This window comes from Dipodomys merriami, unplaced genomic scaffold, assembly GCF_024711535.1.
Source record: "Dipodomys merriami isolate MVZ:Mamm:240054 unplaced genomic scaffold, mDipMer1.0.p SCAF_42, whole genome shotgun sequence".
Lineage (NCBI taxonomy): Eukaryota > Metazoa > Chordata > Mammalia > Rodentia > Heteromyidae > Dipodomys > Dipodomys merriami.
In genome coordinates this window covers 6,524,370-6,544,389 of record NW_027205826.1, presented here as the reverse complement: position 1 = coordinate 6,544,389, position 20,020 = coordinate 6,524,370, and the positions used below count along the sequence as shown (strand labels likewise).

The following is a 20,020-nucleotide window of genomic DNA, read 5'->3' as shown; positions in this document are numbered from 1 at the left end:
CAGTGCCACTTGCAGCTTTTTCGGTGGTTAATTGGAGATAAATGTTTCCCAGACTTTCCTCCTTGGGCGAGCTTCACATTACGATCTTTAGATCTCAGCCTCCTGAGTAGCTAGGATTATAAGTGTGAGCCACTAGCATTCAGCTACATATTCTTTTGAAAAGAAACAAAAATAATGATAATACAAAATCACAACGAAAGAATTCCTTCAAGGATCCCACTTTGCCTACCATAGTCTAACCGGGTAGCCAAATAATACCAGTGTGGCCCCCAAATCTCACAATTCCCCTATGTTCTCTTACTCAAGCCAACATCCTCAACTTAAGATGAAGTGATCGCACTGCCTTATGTATGTCCTACCATGGCCTGCACTTCACATTTGAAGGGCATTTCCTGAGGCTGGAAGTCCCCTTGACTCCACGTCTACCTGGTGAAGTCGTAGTTATTTGAATCATATTTTGTGGATAGCTTGTTATTTTTCCAGTCCTGGGTAACATCTTGATATGTTTTTCCCCCAAAGCACTCATTTCAAATCTCTTCTTGGAAATAACTAAACTCTGGAATTGATTTCCTTTTCTCCTTCACGATATTAACACTTCCTGATTGTGAGTAAGGGCTATAGACCATAACTGAGATACGGCCTATGATACTGCATGCCATCATATGATGTTCTCCAACTGAACCATCCTGGCCAGGGTTCGTGGCACCTCAAAGGTTTCTGCACAATCATTGCATAACAACTACATGTTCTTCTAAACCAGAGGTCAAAAAAATTGTGCTCCATGAGCCACATCCATCCTATTTCTTATTTTTGTGAGTAAAGTTTGATTGGAGAAGTTTGGCTCATTCTCCTGCATGTTGCCTATATACTGTTTTTCAAGGCGCAAGTGTGGTGACAGAGCTTTAATAATCCTCAAATCCCAAAAGTATTTGCCAGCAGAAAAAGGTTACTGACCTTCTCTGTGCAGGGCATAAGCTCCTTTAAGGGAGGACACCATGCCCTCCGTGAAGTCCACATAACACCCCACACATCTTCTTGAAATCTTTATTTTTATTTGGGGGTTCACCACCATAGGGAAAAAAACTTTTCCATGGTCATTTGTGCCTAACTCCCTCAATGAAATCTTTTGATACTTTATGAATAAATAAATGACTTAAGCATTTGGTCAAATGTTTTCAGAATGGAATATACATCTAGATGTGAAGAACCAGTATTCTATGTTACTAGTGGTGAAATTCTTCTCAAATGGCACAAACACATTTAAAAATACTGCTACTACTGGTGGGTTATCTACTGTATACTTTATAACTATGACTAATAAATCTGGTTTGGGGGGTTTTCTACAATAGTTGTGGTGTTTTTGAATGGATAAACTTTTCTAAGTGGTAGTTCGATCTTAGTCAAAGTTCTGGAATTAGCACCACCACGTTGAAATGAGAGATCCCCATTCTTCAAACCCACACTCTTCCAGTGATAATCATTTTACCTATCTGTTTTACTTCCTATCTCCCTTGGCTTAACGATGCTATAAGAGCATGGCAAAGCTTTCCTGGTCACATTGTACCTCAGCACTTAGTATAACGGTTGTCCCATACTAGGCACTTACTAAACGTGCATTGGGTAAAGAAAATAAATAACTGAATCTGTTGGGCATGAAAACTCCCTTGTCCTTTTAATGTACTTAGCCAAATAGAACTTCCTTGCAATATAATCTTCAATGTTATTAATTTTGCATTGTTGATTGTTGAGCTATCTTTAGCATTTCTTCTAGTTAAGTAGTTAAGTACCGCTATGTCCCAAACCCTGAATAAACTGACTGGCATTTCTGATTGCTAAGTCTTTGCTTTTCCTCTCACATTTGTTTGATGCACTTTTTTCACCCTACTTCATGCCTGCACGATACCTTTCTTGCAACTCGTTTTTATTTACTTTATTCCCTCCCACATAAAAATGAGTTATTGATTTTCATTATATTGTAGACTATGTCAAATAACATGCCTTTCTTTTTTCTATATACATATATATTAGTTTGCAGTTGAAGGAAATATGTGCTCGGGAAAACATTACATCTCTTGTTAAACAGCACATCCCCAATGCCAAGTTATCAGCAGAAAATGAAGGAAAGCTGGTCTATACGTTACCCTTAGAAACAACCTGTAGGTTTCCAGGTAATACATGTGAATGTAATGAAATCAACTATGTCAATATTATTCACTAAAAATAATAATGAAGATATTTTTGTAACCAGCACTTATTGAGGTTACAATACGCTCAGATATTGAAACATGATCAAAGTAATAGTAAAATGATGATGATTTTATACAGAATGAGAAATATTGCATCTAAATTACTTTGTAAGGTTTGGGCTTTTTTTAGACCTCTTAGCCTTCTTTCTTCTTGCAGTATATAGCAGAATATTCCAGTATTTACAACCATACATGAACACAAATGGTTAAATGTCTGTAAAACAGCCATAAGACTATTTCTCTTAGTCAAGTTTATATATATATATATATATATATATATATATATATATATATATATATATATATATATAATAACATCAGGTTTTCCAAGCTACTATGTTTTCGCTCAGGTTCTCAGTGCCAGGTGCTGTTCTGAGGACCTGGGTTGAGTGAAGGAGAAAATTAACTTTGCCATCTGTATGATGAAATTACCCCATATAGTCATACAATGGCACATTTTATGGAGAGAGCACAAGTCCGTAGAAGCATTAAACAACGTGTTAATTAAATCCTAAGTAATACATTTTAAGATTGTTATAATTTAGAAGAAATTTGGTGTTTTTTTTTAAAAAGAAAAACATTTAGGTAAAGTGAAGCTTCATCAACATGTGACTTCCATTAGCTGTTTAAATCATAAATCTTGTCTGTCTTGGTTATTATAGTATTCCAGATGAAACTCTTGATCAAGTAGACAGCTCAGAGTGAAATTTCAGATTGTCTAAAATTAAAGTTTAGGTTTACAGTTAGGCATCTATCTATCTATTTATTTTATTTATTGCCGGTTCTGGGCTTTGAACTTGGGCCTCAATACTGTCCCTAAGCTCCTTTTGCACAAGGCTAGCGCTCTTCCACTTGAGCTACAGCACCACTTTTGGCTTTTTCCATAATTAATTGGAGATAAGAGTCTCACAGACTTTCCTGCCTGGGTTGGTTTTGAACTGGGATCCACAGATCTTCGCCTCCTGTGAAGCAAGGATCACAGGCATGAGCCATGGGTGCCTGGCTAGGCATCATTTAATCAACCATCTTCCTTCAAACCCAGACAGGCAAAAACATTATTCATAGCCTTATGAATAATTACTTGTTCCAAATATTTTTGTGATTCAATTAAAGAATAAACTATTACCATCATATTTTTCTACTAGTCTAAGAAACCCCATAGCAATCCTTCATTCTCTATTTGGTCTTCAGTCTTGTATTTATTTTTCATCTTTAATCAGAAAGAGAACTTTTTTTTTGTTTTATGATGGTCCTTGGGCTTGAAGTCTGAGCCTGGACACTGTCTCTGAGCTTTTGTGCCAAGGTTAGATTCTACCACTTGAACCATAGCTCCAGTTTTGGCTTTTTGAGGTTAATTGGAAATAAGAGCCTCACAGGCTTTTTTGCTTAAGTTGACTTGGAACCATGATACTCAGATCTCAAGCTCCTGAGTAGCTAGGATTACAGGTATGAGCCACGGGCCCTGAGTTCAAGCCCCCCCCCCCCGATTGACAAAAAATTAGAAAAAAGATTAAAAAGAAAGAAGGAAGGAGGGAAGGAAGGAAGAAAGGAAGGAAGGAAGGAAGGAAGGAAGGAAGGGAGATTTAAGCCATACACATAATGAAAAACAGAAAATAATATATAAATGAGATTACTTATTATGAAATGTTAAATTTTAAAATGTCAGGTAACATTGACTATGCTTGTGTACTTTTTAGGTTGAAGACTTCTTAAGTTCCTTCATGATCTTTGCTGTTTTGATTTATTGCTATGTGTGTATTCTTCAGAACTGTACAAGGATCTTGACAACTCTCCTGGCCTGGGAATTGAGAATTATGGGGTATCCATGACAACTCTGAATGAAGTGTTCCTGAAACTAGAAGGAAAATCTGCAGTTGATGAACTGGGTAAATAAAATGCACAGAATTACTAAGTCCAATCATTCACAACACCTCAAGGGCAATCAATATCTCAAGAAGACAACATTTCAAATATGTGACTTTAAAATGTGGAGTCTCATGCTTAAGGTGGTTCTTGGACAGCTTGGGACAGAGATGAGATGCACCCTCTGTCAATATGGCTTGTCACGAAAAATAGCTCATTTTCCTTCCTGTAAGGCTTGCTGACCCCATCATAGTCCGAAATCTCAGACAGAACATTTAGCTGAAGCCTCCTTCTTCATAAACCGTGTATGCCATCCCTCTGCCTGAAGGACTTATTACCTTACTAAAGTTCTCTGTATATGAAAAGCTGTTTTCTTCTCTCTACTTTTAACGTTCTCTTGTCCTTTGCTTTTTGTTGTGTGGTGTTTTTTAAATAGTTATTACAAAGGTGGTGTTCTTTGCTTTTGATAGTTTGAGTGTGGTATCTTTAGAGATGAATATGTTTATATTTATCCCACATGTCATGGGTAGATTAGCATGTGTAGATTAGTATTTTTCATCAAATTTGAGATTTTTGGCTATTATTTCTTTGTGTATACTTCCTGATCCATTTGCTCTTCCTTTTCTAGAACTGCCATTGTTTGGTATGTGATCGTGTGTTTGGGAATGTCCCATCTTAGAATGTTCATTTCCCCTTTCTGGTTAAAAGCCCTGGCAACCAGTAATAAAGAACACACAGATTAGACATTTGATACTGACTTACAAGTGCCAGGTTTTCTGATGAGCTCGTTCATTCCTTATCTTTCTTTGTGTTAGAAACTGGACAATGTGAAAGTGGGGTTCCTGTGGCTCATGTCTATAACATAAGCTATTTGGGAGCCCGGGAGTAAAGTGGTCATGCTTTGAGGCCAGCGTTGGCAAAAGCACATGAGATTTACCCTCTCAACACATAGCTTGGGGCGATAGTACACACCAGTCATCTCCAGCTACCTGGCAGGTTGAGATTGGGAGGATTGTGGCTCCAGCCCAGCACAAAATGGAAAAGTCCACAAGACTCTGTCTCCATGGAGGAAAGCTGCATGTGATGATACACATCTTTGATGGCTAGCAAGGTAAAAAAAATAGGCCTAAAAGTAGGGAGAGCTCAAAATTAGGTATACTCCCAGGTAGGAAGTGAGACCGTACCCAAAAACTAAATACTGGAAAATAAGGCTGGAGATGTGACTCAATAGTAGAATGCCAAAGCACAAAATCTCAGGACCACCAGGGGTGGGGGCTGCCTATTTGCTTTCAAGCTCATAGATATCTTCTTTTCTTCTGTTCAGACTGCTTTGAACCCCAACTAATGAATTTCATTTCTGATATACTATTTTCCTCCTGATATTTCCATTGGCTCCTTTTAGTAGTTTCTCTACTGAAATTTTACATCAGTTCAGTAACGTTTTCTGTGTTTCCCAGGAGAACTTACCACAGGGTTTTATCATATATATTTGTCCATTCCAACATGAGGACCATGTAATTGGTGACCCATAGTAATAGATTCTGATGGCCTTTTGCGTCTCTGTAGGGGCTACATTTTCCCGCTTTTACCCATGGTCATTACTGTGGAAAACCTATAAAAAGCAATGCCTAGAAAAGGTTTTGACTCTTCCTCCCTCAGGCTGCTGACAATCCAGATGGATAAATCAATCTAATTTGTATTTCACAGCTGTGTGGGCTTTGGGAGACAGTTAACCTCTAGATGTGTAGTTTGTCATTTACATTACATTCTGTTCAATCACAGCTTTAAGCGAATCAAAGACAAAATCAGATCTCTTCTTCAGCATGACTTTGAATTGAAACATTAGCAAAATTCTGATGATTTCTCCATGAGGTAGAGAAATGGTTACTAAATTTCTCAACCGCAGGGGAAGTCCTCCTGATTTTCAGTCTGCCACCACACTTATACAATTCATCAACTAATCAAAGCTAACTTTCCACTCTGATCATGTTTTATCTTGGATGATAACTCTCTATACACTACTGCTTTGCTCTCTGACAATACACATGCTTTAGACCTACCCAAGGTCCATTTTACTTCAATATACGTCTTCCTGCTTTCTTATCCAATGACTAGCCCTTGTTGAACTGATGTATTACACAAATGAAGACCCCCGTATACCTTGATGATGCCTCATGCAAGACTCCACATCTCATTCCCATGTGATTCCCAGCTTTTCCTTCCTGCCTTCTGGTGTGCTGTTACCAAAGACTTAGAAAAAAGCAGCCCCATGGGGAAAAAGTCGTAGATACTGTAACTTCATCTTATCACTGGAACCCTGCAGGATTACAGTCAATCGTAACTGCCAACATGTGACCCTGTGACTACAGAGTGTGTTTAATTCCAGCTAATTTCCCTTTGTTCATGCCTTTGTTCACCTTCTCCTTCTGCCATCTGCTTGTTGCCCTAAGAATGAGAACAGCAAGAGGAATTGTCTCCCCTACAAATGGCTTCTCCTTTTATGAAACTATTGTTACTATTTTTCTTCCCTCCTCTAATAAGATAAACGTCCTTAATATGAGGTCAAGAATGGTAGCACATGCCTGAAATCCAAGCTACTTGGGAGGCAGAGGTAGGAAGATTATGGCCCAAAACCAGCCCTTAGCAAAAGTAGCATAAAACTCTATCTGAAAAAAAAAAACTTGCTTTCTTTACAAAATTTCGAAGTTGTGATGACACCACATTTTTATCTCACTTCTTTAGTGTATTGTCTATATACAAAAGAGATATCACATCTCCTTTCTACTCTTCCTTTTGTCCCAGAAATTTGTATTTTAGGTATCTTTCCATGTCTAGGCAGACACCAGTCATGCCATAGAATGCCTAGAAGAATACAGAAGGTTCTAATTATTGTCATAACCTTAACAGGACAAGCTACTGCAGGAAGCTCAGTGACACATGTCTCGAGTGGGAATTTATGAATTGCTTCTGAGTGGGATTTTATGGATCGCCTCTTTTGTGTTTTGAAGATACTGACATTTGGGGAGACACACAAGTTGAAAGAGCTGGGGACACAGAAAGGCTTATGGAGATGGAACACATCCTCTCTTCCCTGAGGGAGATGAGAAAGATGACCAGCGGTGTGGCTCTCTGGGCATATCAAATCTGTGCCATTGCAAAAGTTCGCTTGCTGAAGTTGAAGCATGAGAAGAAAGCTCTTCTTTCCTTGTGAGTACCGGGGATCCACAGGTTTCATGTTTTTATCCAAAGCATCAGAAGTAACTAAGGCAAACAAACAAGAGGAAAAACAAAACTAAAAAAACAAAATCTCTGTGGATAAATCACAATAGCCATTTTAGACTATGGCCTTAATAGTTATCTCTGAGGAAACTGACACAGGGAACTTACAATGTTTTCCACAGGATTCGAGAGGAAAAGTGGAAGCAGTTTAGTTTCCCATGACACTTCCTCCTCCTATACAAATTATCCATAATATGGAGGTGAGCCTCCCCTATGGAATGTGAATTCTCTTTGGCAGGGTCCGTGCCATGGTCAAGAGGCTGTGTGGTTCTTCTACTGGCTTTCCCTAAACCTCACAGTGTCTGCCAGCTTCCTTTGTGGAAGTACCTTGTTCTCTGTTCTTACTACATGCACAACATCCCCATCCCAAGACACATCTCCTCCCATTACCATCTACCATGGTCTTGCCTAGCCACCCATGCCTTGAAACTGTGTTTTAAATAAGCAAGAAAGAACCGAGCGGGCATATCATTGGACTTAGACAAATATTTCCTAAACAAAATTTTGAGGGGGATAGTATCATGATTTAAGAAAAAAAATTTAATATTAAACTAGGAAATACTCCATAACAAAGTCTGGAAAGAATAGAGAATAGAACGATGTCAGTCATTTTGCAGGACTTCAGACAAGATGTAATCATAAATTAGGACTAGAGAGAGGTTTCAAAGTAAAACATAAATTGTAAACATAAATTCTATTACATAATTTTAATAGAATTTTTTCATCTATTTGATATCAAGAAAACAGGAGAATAAAGGTTGAAAATAATTCAGAATTTGAACCTGGACAGTAAAGAAATCATGGAGTCACTGAAAGAAACGGGGCATCTAAGAAGATGAGTTACATGAAGAAAATAGAACTAAAATGTGGTGAATTAAACAGCAGAAAAGCAATGTATCAAACCGGAAACACAACGCGTAGACAGAAACTAGACAGGAGTTAAAGGGTGTACATCCCATGAAATGGTGTAGGTAACCCAATGACCAAGAACAAGAGAAATAATCAAAGGGTAAATTTACATCTTAGCTCCTCCAATTTAGGAGAAGACAAAACACTAAGAAACAAAAATTAGTTATTTAGGCAAAGAATTACATCGTTTATTTCTCCAATTGCTTCATCTCATGACATTATAATCTCCTCAGGACTTTTCCAAAAGAAAAGAAAGCTGCTTCACAGGCAGAGGCAGGAAGATCTTGGCTCAAAAATGGCCCAGGCAAAGTTAGACATGACATCAAAAACAAAATGCAAACAAAAGTGCTAGGGATGTGACTCAAGTCAAGACCAGGAACTGAGTTCAATCTGCAGTGACTGGGATGGGAAATGTTAGGAAATGATCGTGTATTTACATTGGCAAATTTCTTCTCTGTAGGCTATTGATTCTGGCAGCTGGATTTTGTCCTCTTCTTTTGGAATATATCTTGATAAAAATATATCAAAACAGTTACACCTGGGAACTTTCCCCTCATTTGTACTTCCATGCTCCGGGACAACCACCCCAGGCACCTCTTACCCAATTGCTGATCATCAATAAAACAGGTAATACTGCGTCTCAAAGTTCATCTATGTTGTAGCTACCTGAGATAGTAATATTGTATTTTAATATTCTAGATGTTGATATGCTATCAAAATCACTGTTCTTCTCTTGGACTTCCCTTTTCATGTAATGTGTCTCTTCTCCTTCCCACTGTCCACATCCCTTTGTTATTCTGCATGTCTAATGTTTTAACTACAATGTATCCAGGGATGTTTCTTCTTCTGTCTTGCTTATTAGGTGTTGGCCTTTCCACATGTGTGACCATCTCCTTCTCAAGGTGGAGGGAATTTTCTGCTATTATTTTATTGAATGGATTCTCAATGCCTTTACTTTATATCATCTTCTCCTTCTTCTATTCCCATAACTTAGACTGTATAAGAGGGCTTGTACTTTCATTTTATATTTTCTTAGGGTTTTTCCCCTCATGCTCTTGACTAACCAAATTCTTCTGCTTTCTTTTCAGCCTGATAACCTGATAACCTTTAAATTGTTTTGTTCTATTAATTACATTTTTTAAAAAAATTTGGGCTATTGGGGTCTTTTCATTTCCAAGATTTTAGTTTGCTTCCTTTAAAAAAAAGATTTCTATGTCTTTACTGAATTCCACTTGTACATCCTTCATTGTTTATTTCATTCAACCATCTGTTTAAATTCTCTAATTGTTTGTTTGTATCATCTTTGAATTCTTCTTCTTCAGGGAGTGAAAATAGCAGAGGCTTCCCATTCATTTTATTTACCACTCATCAACAGATAGATACTCCCAACAACTGATTATTAAGAATAATGCTTCTATTAATGTTCACATATAACCTTTTGTATAAATATATTTTCATGATTTTGAGTGTCTTCCTAGGAGTGGAATTTATTGAGTCATGTGATGATGGATGTTTGACCCTTAAGGACCAACCGAATTGTTTTCAAATTGGATATACTATGGTGTGCTTACACTGCCATTTATGAGGGCTCAAATTTCTGCACAACTTTTCCCACACTATTTCCTGCTTGTTTTCCATACCCATTATCAGGTGTCACATGATACCTTGTAGTTTTTAATCTTCATTTTGTTGGTGGCTGATAATGTTGAGTATCTTCTGTGCTTACTGAGCAGACAAGTGTTCTTACCAAATTTTAGTAAATTTCCTTGGATATATATTTCTTCATATTCTGTAGATGCTTGAGGAAGTTTCAAGAAGTGTTGACTACATGGAATTTTTGTTGTTTGTTTTGTTTTTAGTTAGTATTTTAGCGGTTATGCTTGCTGTTCAGGGGAGAGGGACTGCGGAAGTCCACATATTAGAAGCTCCCTTCCTGTATCAAGAAATAAATTCCATTGTGTGTGTGTATATGTGTGTATGTGTGTGTGTGTGTCACATTTTCTTGTTCAGCTCATCTAATGAGGGGCATCTGGGTTGGTTCCATATCTTAGCTATGGTGAATAATTCTGAGATAAACATAGTTGTGCTGGTAGCTTTAGTATTGCCTTTTTTGTGATCAATGAGGTAAATGCCCAGAAGTGGGATTGCTGGTTCATAGAGGAGCTCTATGTGTAGTTTTTTGAGGAACATCCATACTTCTTTCCAAAGTGGTTGAACAAGTTTACACTCCCAACAGTTCAGTAGGGTTCCCTTTTGGCCACATACCCTCCAGCATCTGTTGTTATTAGACTTCTTGATTATAGCCATTCTAACTGGGGTGAGATAGGATCTCAATGTTGTTTTGATTTGCATTTCTTTTATGGCCAGAGAAGTTGAGCATTTCTTCATCTGTCTACTGGCCATACTTATTTCTTCTTCAGAGAAGTCTCTCTTTAAGTCTTTAGCCCACTTCTTAATGGTGTGGTTGTTTCTTTGAGGATTTGTTTTTGGAGGATTTAATTTTTTTGAGTTCTAAGTATATTTTAGATATGAGACCCTTGTTGTCTGTTGTATGGCTAGTAAAGATCTTCTCCCAGTCCATGGGCTTTCTATTGATCTTACTAGCTTTGCCCTTTGCCATGCAGATATAATGGAATTCTATGCTTCCATCAGAAAGAATGATGCCACTTCATTTGTTAGGAAATCGAAAGACTTGGAAAAAATCTTACTAAATGAAGTAAGCCAGACACAAAGAAATATAGGTCCCATGGTTTCCCTCATTTGCAATAATTAGTATATGTCTAGAATAATTTTATCAGATGAACAGAAAAGCTGAAAAGCTATGTACATATGACCAAATAAGATGATGCTAAGCAAAATGAACCCCAAGATATGGACACAAGAGGTCTTTCTTTATTGTTGTTGTTTTTAATATACTATGTGATTTTTTTGTTTCTTTTGTATGTTCTTCCCTCTATGGTATATCCCCTGTTGTCCCTGTACTTGACTTTGGTACCCTGTATCTTGTATATACATTTGTCTAATTTGGGGAGGGGAAGGGAAATAACAAAACGCTGAAACAAGGACACAGGATGACCCAATGCAACAATGATACCCACAAAACAGTATATTGGAAATGAACTTTACAACTTCAGGGAGATGGGGAGGGGGAAGAGGGGAGGGAAGGGATAGTGGGAGAACAACAAAGGAGGGGGTAACAGTGCTCATTCCCTTACTCATTGCCTTACTCATTGCCTTACTCATGTAACTGTAACCCCTCTGTACAGCATCTTTACTATAAAATAATTTTTAATTAAAAAAATAAAAAATAAATAAATAATTTGAGCCAGGCACTAGTGGCTCATGCCTATAATCATAGCTACTTGGGAGGCTGAGATCTGAGGATCAAGGTTCAAAGCCAGCCTGGGCAGAAATGTCCCTGTGGGACTCTTACCTCCAATCAACCACTCAAAAACCCAAAATGGAGCTGTGGCTCTAAGTGGTAGAGCACTAGCCTTGAGCAAAAGTGCTTAGGCCCTGAATTCAAGCCCCACACCACCAGAAAGATAGGAAGGGAAGGGAAGGAGAGGGGAGTGAAGGGAAAGAGAAAGGAAAGAATTCAAAAATCAACAATGTAGCAGTCCCTAAAATGAGTTATAGAAAGTTTTATGGTTAATTAGTAGACCTCACCCATTAAGAAAACCATATTGGTTACAGTTGTTCATTGCAAGATTCTACACAATAAATCTATGACAAAAAATAAGTTGCTAAAAATGATTTGCGTGATCCTAAGCAAATGAACATATGATGAAGTTCAGTCCTTGAGAAAGGAATGTGTTCTTAATTCACAACAGCCAGCATGTTGTTATGTGGGAAAACACCCTGAGAATTCAGATCACAGTAATTTGACATCGATGTTTTTCGCATTGAAACAACTAATACATTACACTGCACCATAGGGGCAAGCATTGATGACTTCCTCCATTCTGTGGAGCAGCAGAACATCGCCCTGGAGGTGGACAAATCAGGAACTGGAAATGGCGTGGACGATCCCTCCTACAATGGTGCCATCATAGTGTCTGGCAATGAAAAGGTACCCTGCTCTTGGGCCAGCCCCCCCTCGCTGGGCCGGAAATCTAATCTTCCCAAGTCTCCAATTTAAGAGGCAAAAACGGAAAAGGAGATAATGTTCTCTATAATTCTTTTTCACTTAGAGAACGAGATTCATTGGTATGATAAGTGATCATTTGTATCTCCGTCATTGTCTATGTAACACAAGCTGTATTAGAAAAATGCTTGCTGTATTCAAGTATCCTTGTTTAGGTACACATTTCATTCCAAAGGATTCCCATTGCCTCTCAAGGATTTAATGATACATCTGGAAAGGCTGCCATGTTCTTTGTTTTTTTTGGGGGGTGGGGGAGTCCGGTCGTGGGGCCTGAACTCTGGGCCTGGGCGCTGTCCCTCAGCTCTTCAGCTCAAGGCTAGCGCTCTACCACTTGAGCCACAGCACCACTTCCGGCTTTTTTCTTTTTGCTTATGTGGTGCTGAGGAATCAAACCCAAGACCTCAGGCATGCAAGGCAAGTGCTCTACCACTGAGCCACCTTCCCAGCCCCATGCTGGCTGCTGTGTTCTTAAACACTCCAAACCTTGCCTTCAGCAAGGCATTAGGTGAATCAAACTACATTGTTTTACTATCTGCATGTTTTATTTTATTTGTCCCCATTCGTGATTTTCTTGCACATTGTTTTTTACTTAGCATTTATATGGTTTTACAAATTATTGACAAAAGAATTTTGAAACATGATCTTGGGATTAGAACTGGGAGGCATAGCTCATGGCATGTAGAAATCTTTTGGCCTAATCTCCTTGAAGCTCAAATTTCAATCATCAGCACCAAATAAATAAGTAAATGAATATATATATATATATATATATATATATGTGTGTGTGTGTATCTTTACATACATATATAAAGGCAATCTATTAAAATATTGAATTTTACTTTCTTTAGGAAAAAAATGAAGGTCTTTAGTCATTTATAAACTTACATGTTCCATTTTAGGATTATAGATTTTCCTTAGTATGCAATACCAAGAGACTGAATTGCTTCCCAGTTCTTATGGATATTGTGAGCAATGGGCTGCTTGGGATGTTTGCTCCATCGGCACGTATCCAGACGGACAGGAGCACATTCCCAGGGGTAAGTACAAGTCTTATGGACTGTCTGCCTACATCACCCTTTGAAGTAATGAGATCTTTCTCTTACTGAGGTAAGCCACTGGGTCATTAACATTTGGATTCATGTAGGTTCTGGACTTTGGAAAATGAATATACTTTTCAGAGTTTTGGGATTTTTTTGTGTGAAAATGCTGTTCAGAGGTGTTACAATTACATGGGTGGAATTTTTTTTTATTGTGAACATACTGTACAGAGGGGTTATAATTACATGGGCAAGATAATGAGTGCATTTCTTATCAAGCATTGTAGCCTCCTCCTTTGTTTACCCTTCACATCCCTTCCCAGCCTCCCTCCGCCCCCATCTCCAACCATCCCCCCCCACACCAAAGTTGTAAAGTTCCTTTTCGACATGACAACTTGTACTTCTCATTGCTGCAACGGGTCCAACTGTATCCTTATTTAAACGACTTGTTTTTCTCCTTGCCCTCCATAAATTATACCGACATCAAATACAATGAAAGCAGGGGTTATACTGTGGGGGAGGGACATACAAAGCAACAAAGAAATAATCTTATAAATGCATTAGAAACAAATGCATGAAAGAAAAAAAACATTTAAATACATATCTTAGGGTTCATTTTCCTAACATCACCTTATCTGACCTTTTCTGCTTGACTTATACATATACTAGATATTGCAAATAAGGGAAACCATGGGACCTATGTTTCTTTGGGCCTGGCTTACTTCACTTAATATAATTTTTTCCAAGTCTTTCCATTTCCTAACAAATGGGCAACATCATTCTTTCTGATGGAGGCATAGAATTCCATTGTGTATATATACTACATTTTCTTGATCCATTCATCTACTGAGGGGCATCTGGGTTGGTTCCATATCTTAGCTATGGTAAATAGTGCTGCAATAAACATAGTTGTGCTGGTAGCTTTAGTGTGGTCTTGTCTGTGATCATTTGGGTAAATGCCCAAAAGTGGGATTGCTAGGTCATAAGGGAGCTCTTTGTGGAGTCTTTTGAGGAACCTCCATACTACTTTCCAAAGTGGTTGAACAAGTTTACACTCCCACCAACAATGAAGTAAGGTTCCCTTCTGTATGGGTGGAATTTTTTTAACCCCCAAAATGTAGCTGCTAAAATATTTTCCAAGGAGAAAGTAAAGCAACACTGCAGCTAGCACAAAGTCCTGAACAAACAGAAGGAAGGGCTCTTAGAAGGAAGGACAAAGGTTAAGCTAGAACTGTAAAGTGCATAAATGACAATCACTACAGATACTAGTCAAAAATATTGATACTTTTGGCCTATCCTAGACCTACCAATACATCATTTCCAAACAGGGAATTAAAAAATCTTATTCCTAAGCAAAGGCCCAGGCAATTTCAATCATGCAAATTATACAAATTATTTAATTATGGAATCAGAGAACTAGCATAATTACTAATGATCCCTTTATTTTTAAGATATATTTCTCCCTATCATATATGAATGGAGTATGTGTTTTTTTAACAAAGGAAATAAATATATTGCCACCAGGAATAGGCTTAGAACTATAAGCCCTAAGGAACTTCTTTGTTGAATGCATAAAGGAATGATAGGGATTGTTAAATTGTCAATATCCCACTCAGTTCTAGAGTTTTCTAATAATATAGATGGAAAATGATCACATATTCATGGAAATCAGTGATCATAATCATTAAGGAAACAATATTATCAATCATTCTTTTCATATTTTCTAGCAAAGCTGGTCAGAAATTCCTTTGTGTTTCCCTGAAAAGGAATCCTATTTTGTGAGAATAAGTCTATTGTCATCCAGTAGTTTCCCCTTTGTTTATGTCCCCAATGTATTTACTTAAATCAATATCTGCAGCAACTTCCTTTATTTGCTATTCAAATTTACCTTCTCCTTACTCCAAAAGTAAGAGTTTTCTGGAGGTTCAAACCTTGCTTCTGTCCTTCCCCAAAAGTCATTGGATTTGTCAGGGTGTTTGAAAGAGTCTGACAGAAACCTTCATCTTCCCCATTTGGTTAGCAAGTATCTTGATGATGTGCAAGCTGAAGAAAACCAGACTCTGGTTATAACTTTTTTCAGTAATATACTTAAGCAAACAATTGTGTGAATCATAAAAATAGCAGGGAACAAGCTGTCAAGAAAGTATGTGAACCTTCTATCCTTAAACATTCAGGAATGACTAAGAGACACGGGCTCATACCTCATACCTGTAATCATGGCTGCTCAGAAGTTTGAGATCTAAGCATTGATAGGAGTTCAGAACCATCCAGGAAAAGAAAGTTCATTAGACTCTTATCTCCAATTAATCACCAAAGAGTAACAACTATAGCTCAAGTGGTAGAGCACCAGCTTTGGGTGAAAAAGCTGTGATAGCATCCAGACCTGAGTTAACTAAAGCCCCAGAACTAGCACACAAAACAGTCAAGACTGATAGGTATAACTAAGGGCTTTCGCTGTCCTGACCAAATATACTTCTTGTCTACTTTCGAATCCTCAAGCAATATAGATCTGGATGTCCCTAACATATGATATCATTTTTGAGTCCAATAACACATTTGAAAAAAAGTAAAGATCAGTTAGAGAATGAAAGGTAAATTTGTTTATATGCTCTTGATTAATTTGTAAAGTGAGGTAAGACAACAAAAAGCTTGCTGTTATTATTTACCAAAATGCAATGTTAGCAAATTATACGTTTGTTGAATCCGTTTTCTTAACAATAGATTTTAGAGTAAAGTCAAGAATCATACATCAAAGAGAGGAGAAATGGAAGGGATTGGAACTTTCAAAACAACTGAAGGCATACCTTTGCATACCTTTAAAAATATACTCTAGAAAGTAAAATTAGAATTTGGTTGTTCTATTCATTATATCCTTTGCTTTCTCAGAAATTACAGAGCAATCCGTTTGAATACCTGGGACATACCACATTCTGGCTGATTTTGGCATCCAGTTGTCCTCCTTATATTGCCATGAGCAGCATCGATGATTATAAGGTAATAATGAGCAACTGAAAAACTTCAGTTACTTGGGGATAATTAGAAGCTAAAGATAAGATGAAGTATTTTCACCAAGATAATTATATCTTTATTTTGAATTGACCAACCAACTCAAATATAAATTCTAAGTTATAAAAATAATAGGAAGATTTCTTCCATAAATGAGAGTATAAGCATATGCAGAAATAGAGGAGAATAATGATTTATCTGAGTATGCAGAAAACCTAGAATAGATTTAAAATAATCAAGATGACTATGAAAAAGAGAAATAAAGTTAGAAGAACATGCTTCTGAATTCAAGGCTTGGTATGAAATTATAGTAATTAACAATGTAGTATATATATATGTGTGTGTGTGTGTGTGATATATATACATATATATATATATATATATGTGAATAAAATAAAACAGTCAAGGAATTCAAGTAGGAGTAAGGCCAGATTTTTCAACAAATTGTACTGGTACAACTTGACAATCAGCATGAAAAAAAGAATGTTCTTCACACCAAACAAACACTATGCACAAAATTAATTTGAAATTAATCATAGACCATATGGTTGACAAATATTTCATAATACAGCATAGTCACACATAGCACAAAAGAAAAAGATAACTTGAGCTTCATCAGGGTCAATAAGAAAATTAAAAGGTAAGCCACAGGTTGGGAGAAAGATATTCACAAAGCATATGCATTTATCTAAAGATTTCTATCAAGTGTATTTACAGAACTCATGCTTCAATGACAAAAAAAATCTATTTTTAAATAGATGAAGTATCTGAACAGATAGTTCCCCTGTGAAGATAAAGAGATGGAAAAATACTCCTATGAGTAATCAGGCAAACAACCCCAATGGGATACTCCCACATAAAATGAATATGATTATAATTATTGGCAATATTAAGTGTTTGGGAAATGTGGAAAAACTGGAGTTCTCATAACACTCCTGGTAAATTGTGTGATGACTTTGCAAAAAAAAATCTGTTTGGAGTCAGCTAAGAAATGGTTGTGACCTAGTTATTCTTCTTCTACATATGTATATACCCAAGAAAAAGAAAATATTTTTCCATGTTGACTCAAATATTAAAACCTTTATTCATGATAGCCAATGACTTCAGATAACATCAGGCTGTGAGCTGATAAACTTTTATCTGTGGAATACTCTTAAGAAATTTGAAAAAAAAAAACAATAGCCATTACACTGAAAGAACAAATACTGAAAGATGTTTGTTAATGAAATTCTTAGAAAGGTAAAAGTAACCTACTGTAACAGGAGGCAAATTTGTGATTCCTTAAAATTCTCAGTAAAAATTCCTGATGAAAAAGGGGGACAGGAGATTTGGAAGAAAGATAGGAATGCATCAAGCCTCATGCGACTATGTGGTTAACATGACTACTTTTTTAAAGTTTTATGTTATTTTATTGTCAAGGTTACAGTTACATATGTAAGGTAGTGAGTACATTTCTTATCAAATTTGTTACCTCCTCCCTCATTTTTCTCCTACTTTCCCTACTCCCCTCCCCCCCAATCCCTTTGAAAACTACCTCAAAGAAGTTAGCTAAGGAGAGATTTGTGAAATCAAGGAAAATAGCATTTTGGAAATGTAAGTGCTTAGAACGGTAGGAAGCAAATTCCAATGTCAAATGGAAAGTGTTTACATCTTACTTTCCACTATGTCATTGATCCCCATGCATTGTTGCTGTGTCGCCAGTTTACCTGAGCATCTTGCAAAAATGAAGATTCTGATTTTACAGTTGTGCCATGTGTTGAGTAGAAACCTTAGGGAGATTCATCAATCCTGGTCACTTCTCATTAGCTGTATACTCACAGCTATCAATCATCTATCCTTTAGTGCTCCATCTTGGTGATTTCATTATTGTAAATCCATAAGTTTATGTAAGCATCTCGGTCTACTCACTTCTCCTTCCTTTGTTTCACTTCCCCTCTCCAAGGTAATTCTGTTGTCCAAAAAAAGAGAACAGTGCCATCTAATACCCACTTCTAACCTATGACCTGCCATTGACTGATGTGAGGTTACTGTCAGTCATTCTGGAGCTAATACAACCCAGACTTGAAAACTTCTCCCATAGAAACCCTGAGCTTCTTCCTCCTTTGGCTGCAATGGCACTCGTGATAATAAATTATCCCAGTTCTAGCACACCAAAACAGAGGGTAGGGGAAGAAAAGGTTGAAACATGGGGGAGGAGGGTAAAGGGGGTGACATTGATCAAGATGCATTATAGAGGCTGGGAAGGTGGCTCAGTGGTAGAGTGCTTGTCTAGCATGCATGAAGCCCTTGGTCCAATTCCTCAGTACCACATACACAGAAAAACCAGAGGTGGCTCTGTGGCTCAAGCGGTAGAGTGCTAGTCTTGAGCAAAAGAAGCTCAGGGATGGTGCTCAGGGCCTGAGTTCAAGTCCCAGCCCCAGGACTGGCAAGAAACAAACAAACAAAAAAAACAAGATGCATTCATTATACTCATAAACTCATAGGTGAATTGCAACACCTTTGTACAATTACTTAAAAATCATAAAATTAAGCCGGGCGCTGGTGGCTCACGCCTGTAATCCTAGCTACTCAGGAGGCTGAGATCTGAGGATCGCGGTTCAAAGCCAGCCCGGGCAGGAGAGACCGTGAGACTCCTATCTCCAATAAACCACCAGAAAACTGGAAGTGGCGCTGTAGCTCAAGTGGTAGAGCACTCGCCTTGAGCTGAAGAGCTGAGGGACAGCGCCCAGGCCCAGAGTTCAAGCCCCACGACCGACAAAAAAAAAAAAAAAAAAAAAAAAAAAAATCATAAAATTAGAATTTTTAAGTTAATTTACTTTATTGTTATTATATAGGCGATATACAGGGGGATTACAATTACATGAGTCAGGTAATGAGTATATTTCCTTTTGGACAGTGTCTTCTGTTCCCCCATACTTTCCCAATCCTTCCCTCCCATCTCTACCCACTAGTTGTAGAGTTCTAATATACATACTTCACATTATAATTTAAAAAGAAAAAAATGATATATTATATGCTATTACTGTTCATGGTACATAACGTGTATTATGTGATATAAATATAATTACTGTGCCTATTGCCTAAAACATTTATAATTACTATGTACAAGGTAAAATTATATGTACAAATGTATATTATTCAGAATAAATATATTACAATGCATGGTATAACTATAAGTGTCATATATAATTATCTATTTCCTATATGTGATGTTTTAAATTTACTTATATATTATGCAGTATTACATATACATAAATATATATATATAACACTTTATTAAGAGAGATGCAGAGAAATCACTGGGGGAACTGAGATTCTTATACACAAGAAAACATTCACTCCCACCCATGTTCACTACCTTGTAGATCATTAAGTCCATGCATTGGTAACTGCAGCGTTGAACCTTTTATTATTCTGAGGCCTTTCGCATCTTCCTCCTTCGTATCTGTTAAACAGCAGAATACTTTACTAAACACACATTTCTGTGTCTGTGTATACTGATAGAAAGCTTTGAATCCAGGACTTCCTGCTCC

General features: G+C 37.3%; 1 protein-coding gene across 2 annotated transcripts in view; it reads left to right on the top strand.

Annotated features, from left to right (window-relative positions):
* LOC138807412 (ABC-type organic anion transporter ABCA8-like) overlaps nucleotides 1–20,020 on the top strand; it is a 56,872-nt gene that overhangs the window by 22,788 nt on the left and 14,064 nt on the right. For both annotated transcript variants that reach the window (XM_069993161.1, XM_069993160.1), the window contains exons 17-23: nucleotides 2,029–2,168; nucleotides 4,013–4,132; nucleotides 7,118–7,316; nucleotides 8,758–8,924; nucleotides 12,236–12,369; nucleotides 13,344–13,481; nucleotides 16,368–16,475. In XM_069993161.1, coding sequence (XP_069849262.1) covers nucleotides 2,029–2,168; nucleotides 4,013–4,132; nucleotides 7,118–7,316; nucleotides 8,758–8,924; nucleotides 12,236–12,369; nucleotides 13,344–13,481; nucleotides 16,368–16,475 — 1,006 coding nt within the window. The remainder of the gene's footprint in view (nucleotides 1–2,028; nucleotides 2,169–4,012; nucleotides 4,133–7,117; nucleotides 7,317–8,757; nucleotides 8,925–12,235; nucleotides 12,370–13,343; nucleotides 13,482–16,367; nucleotides 16,476–20,020) is intronic.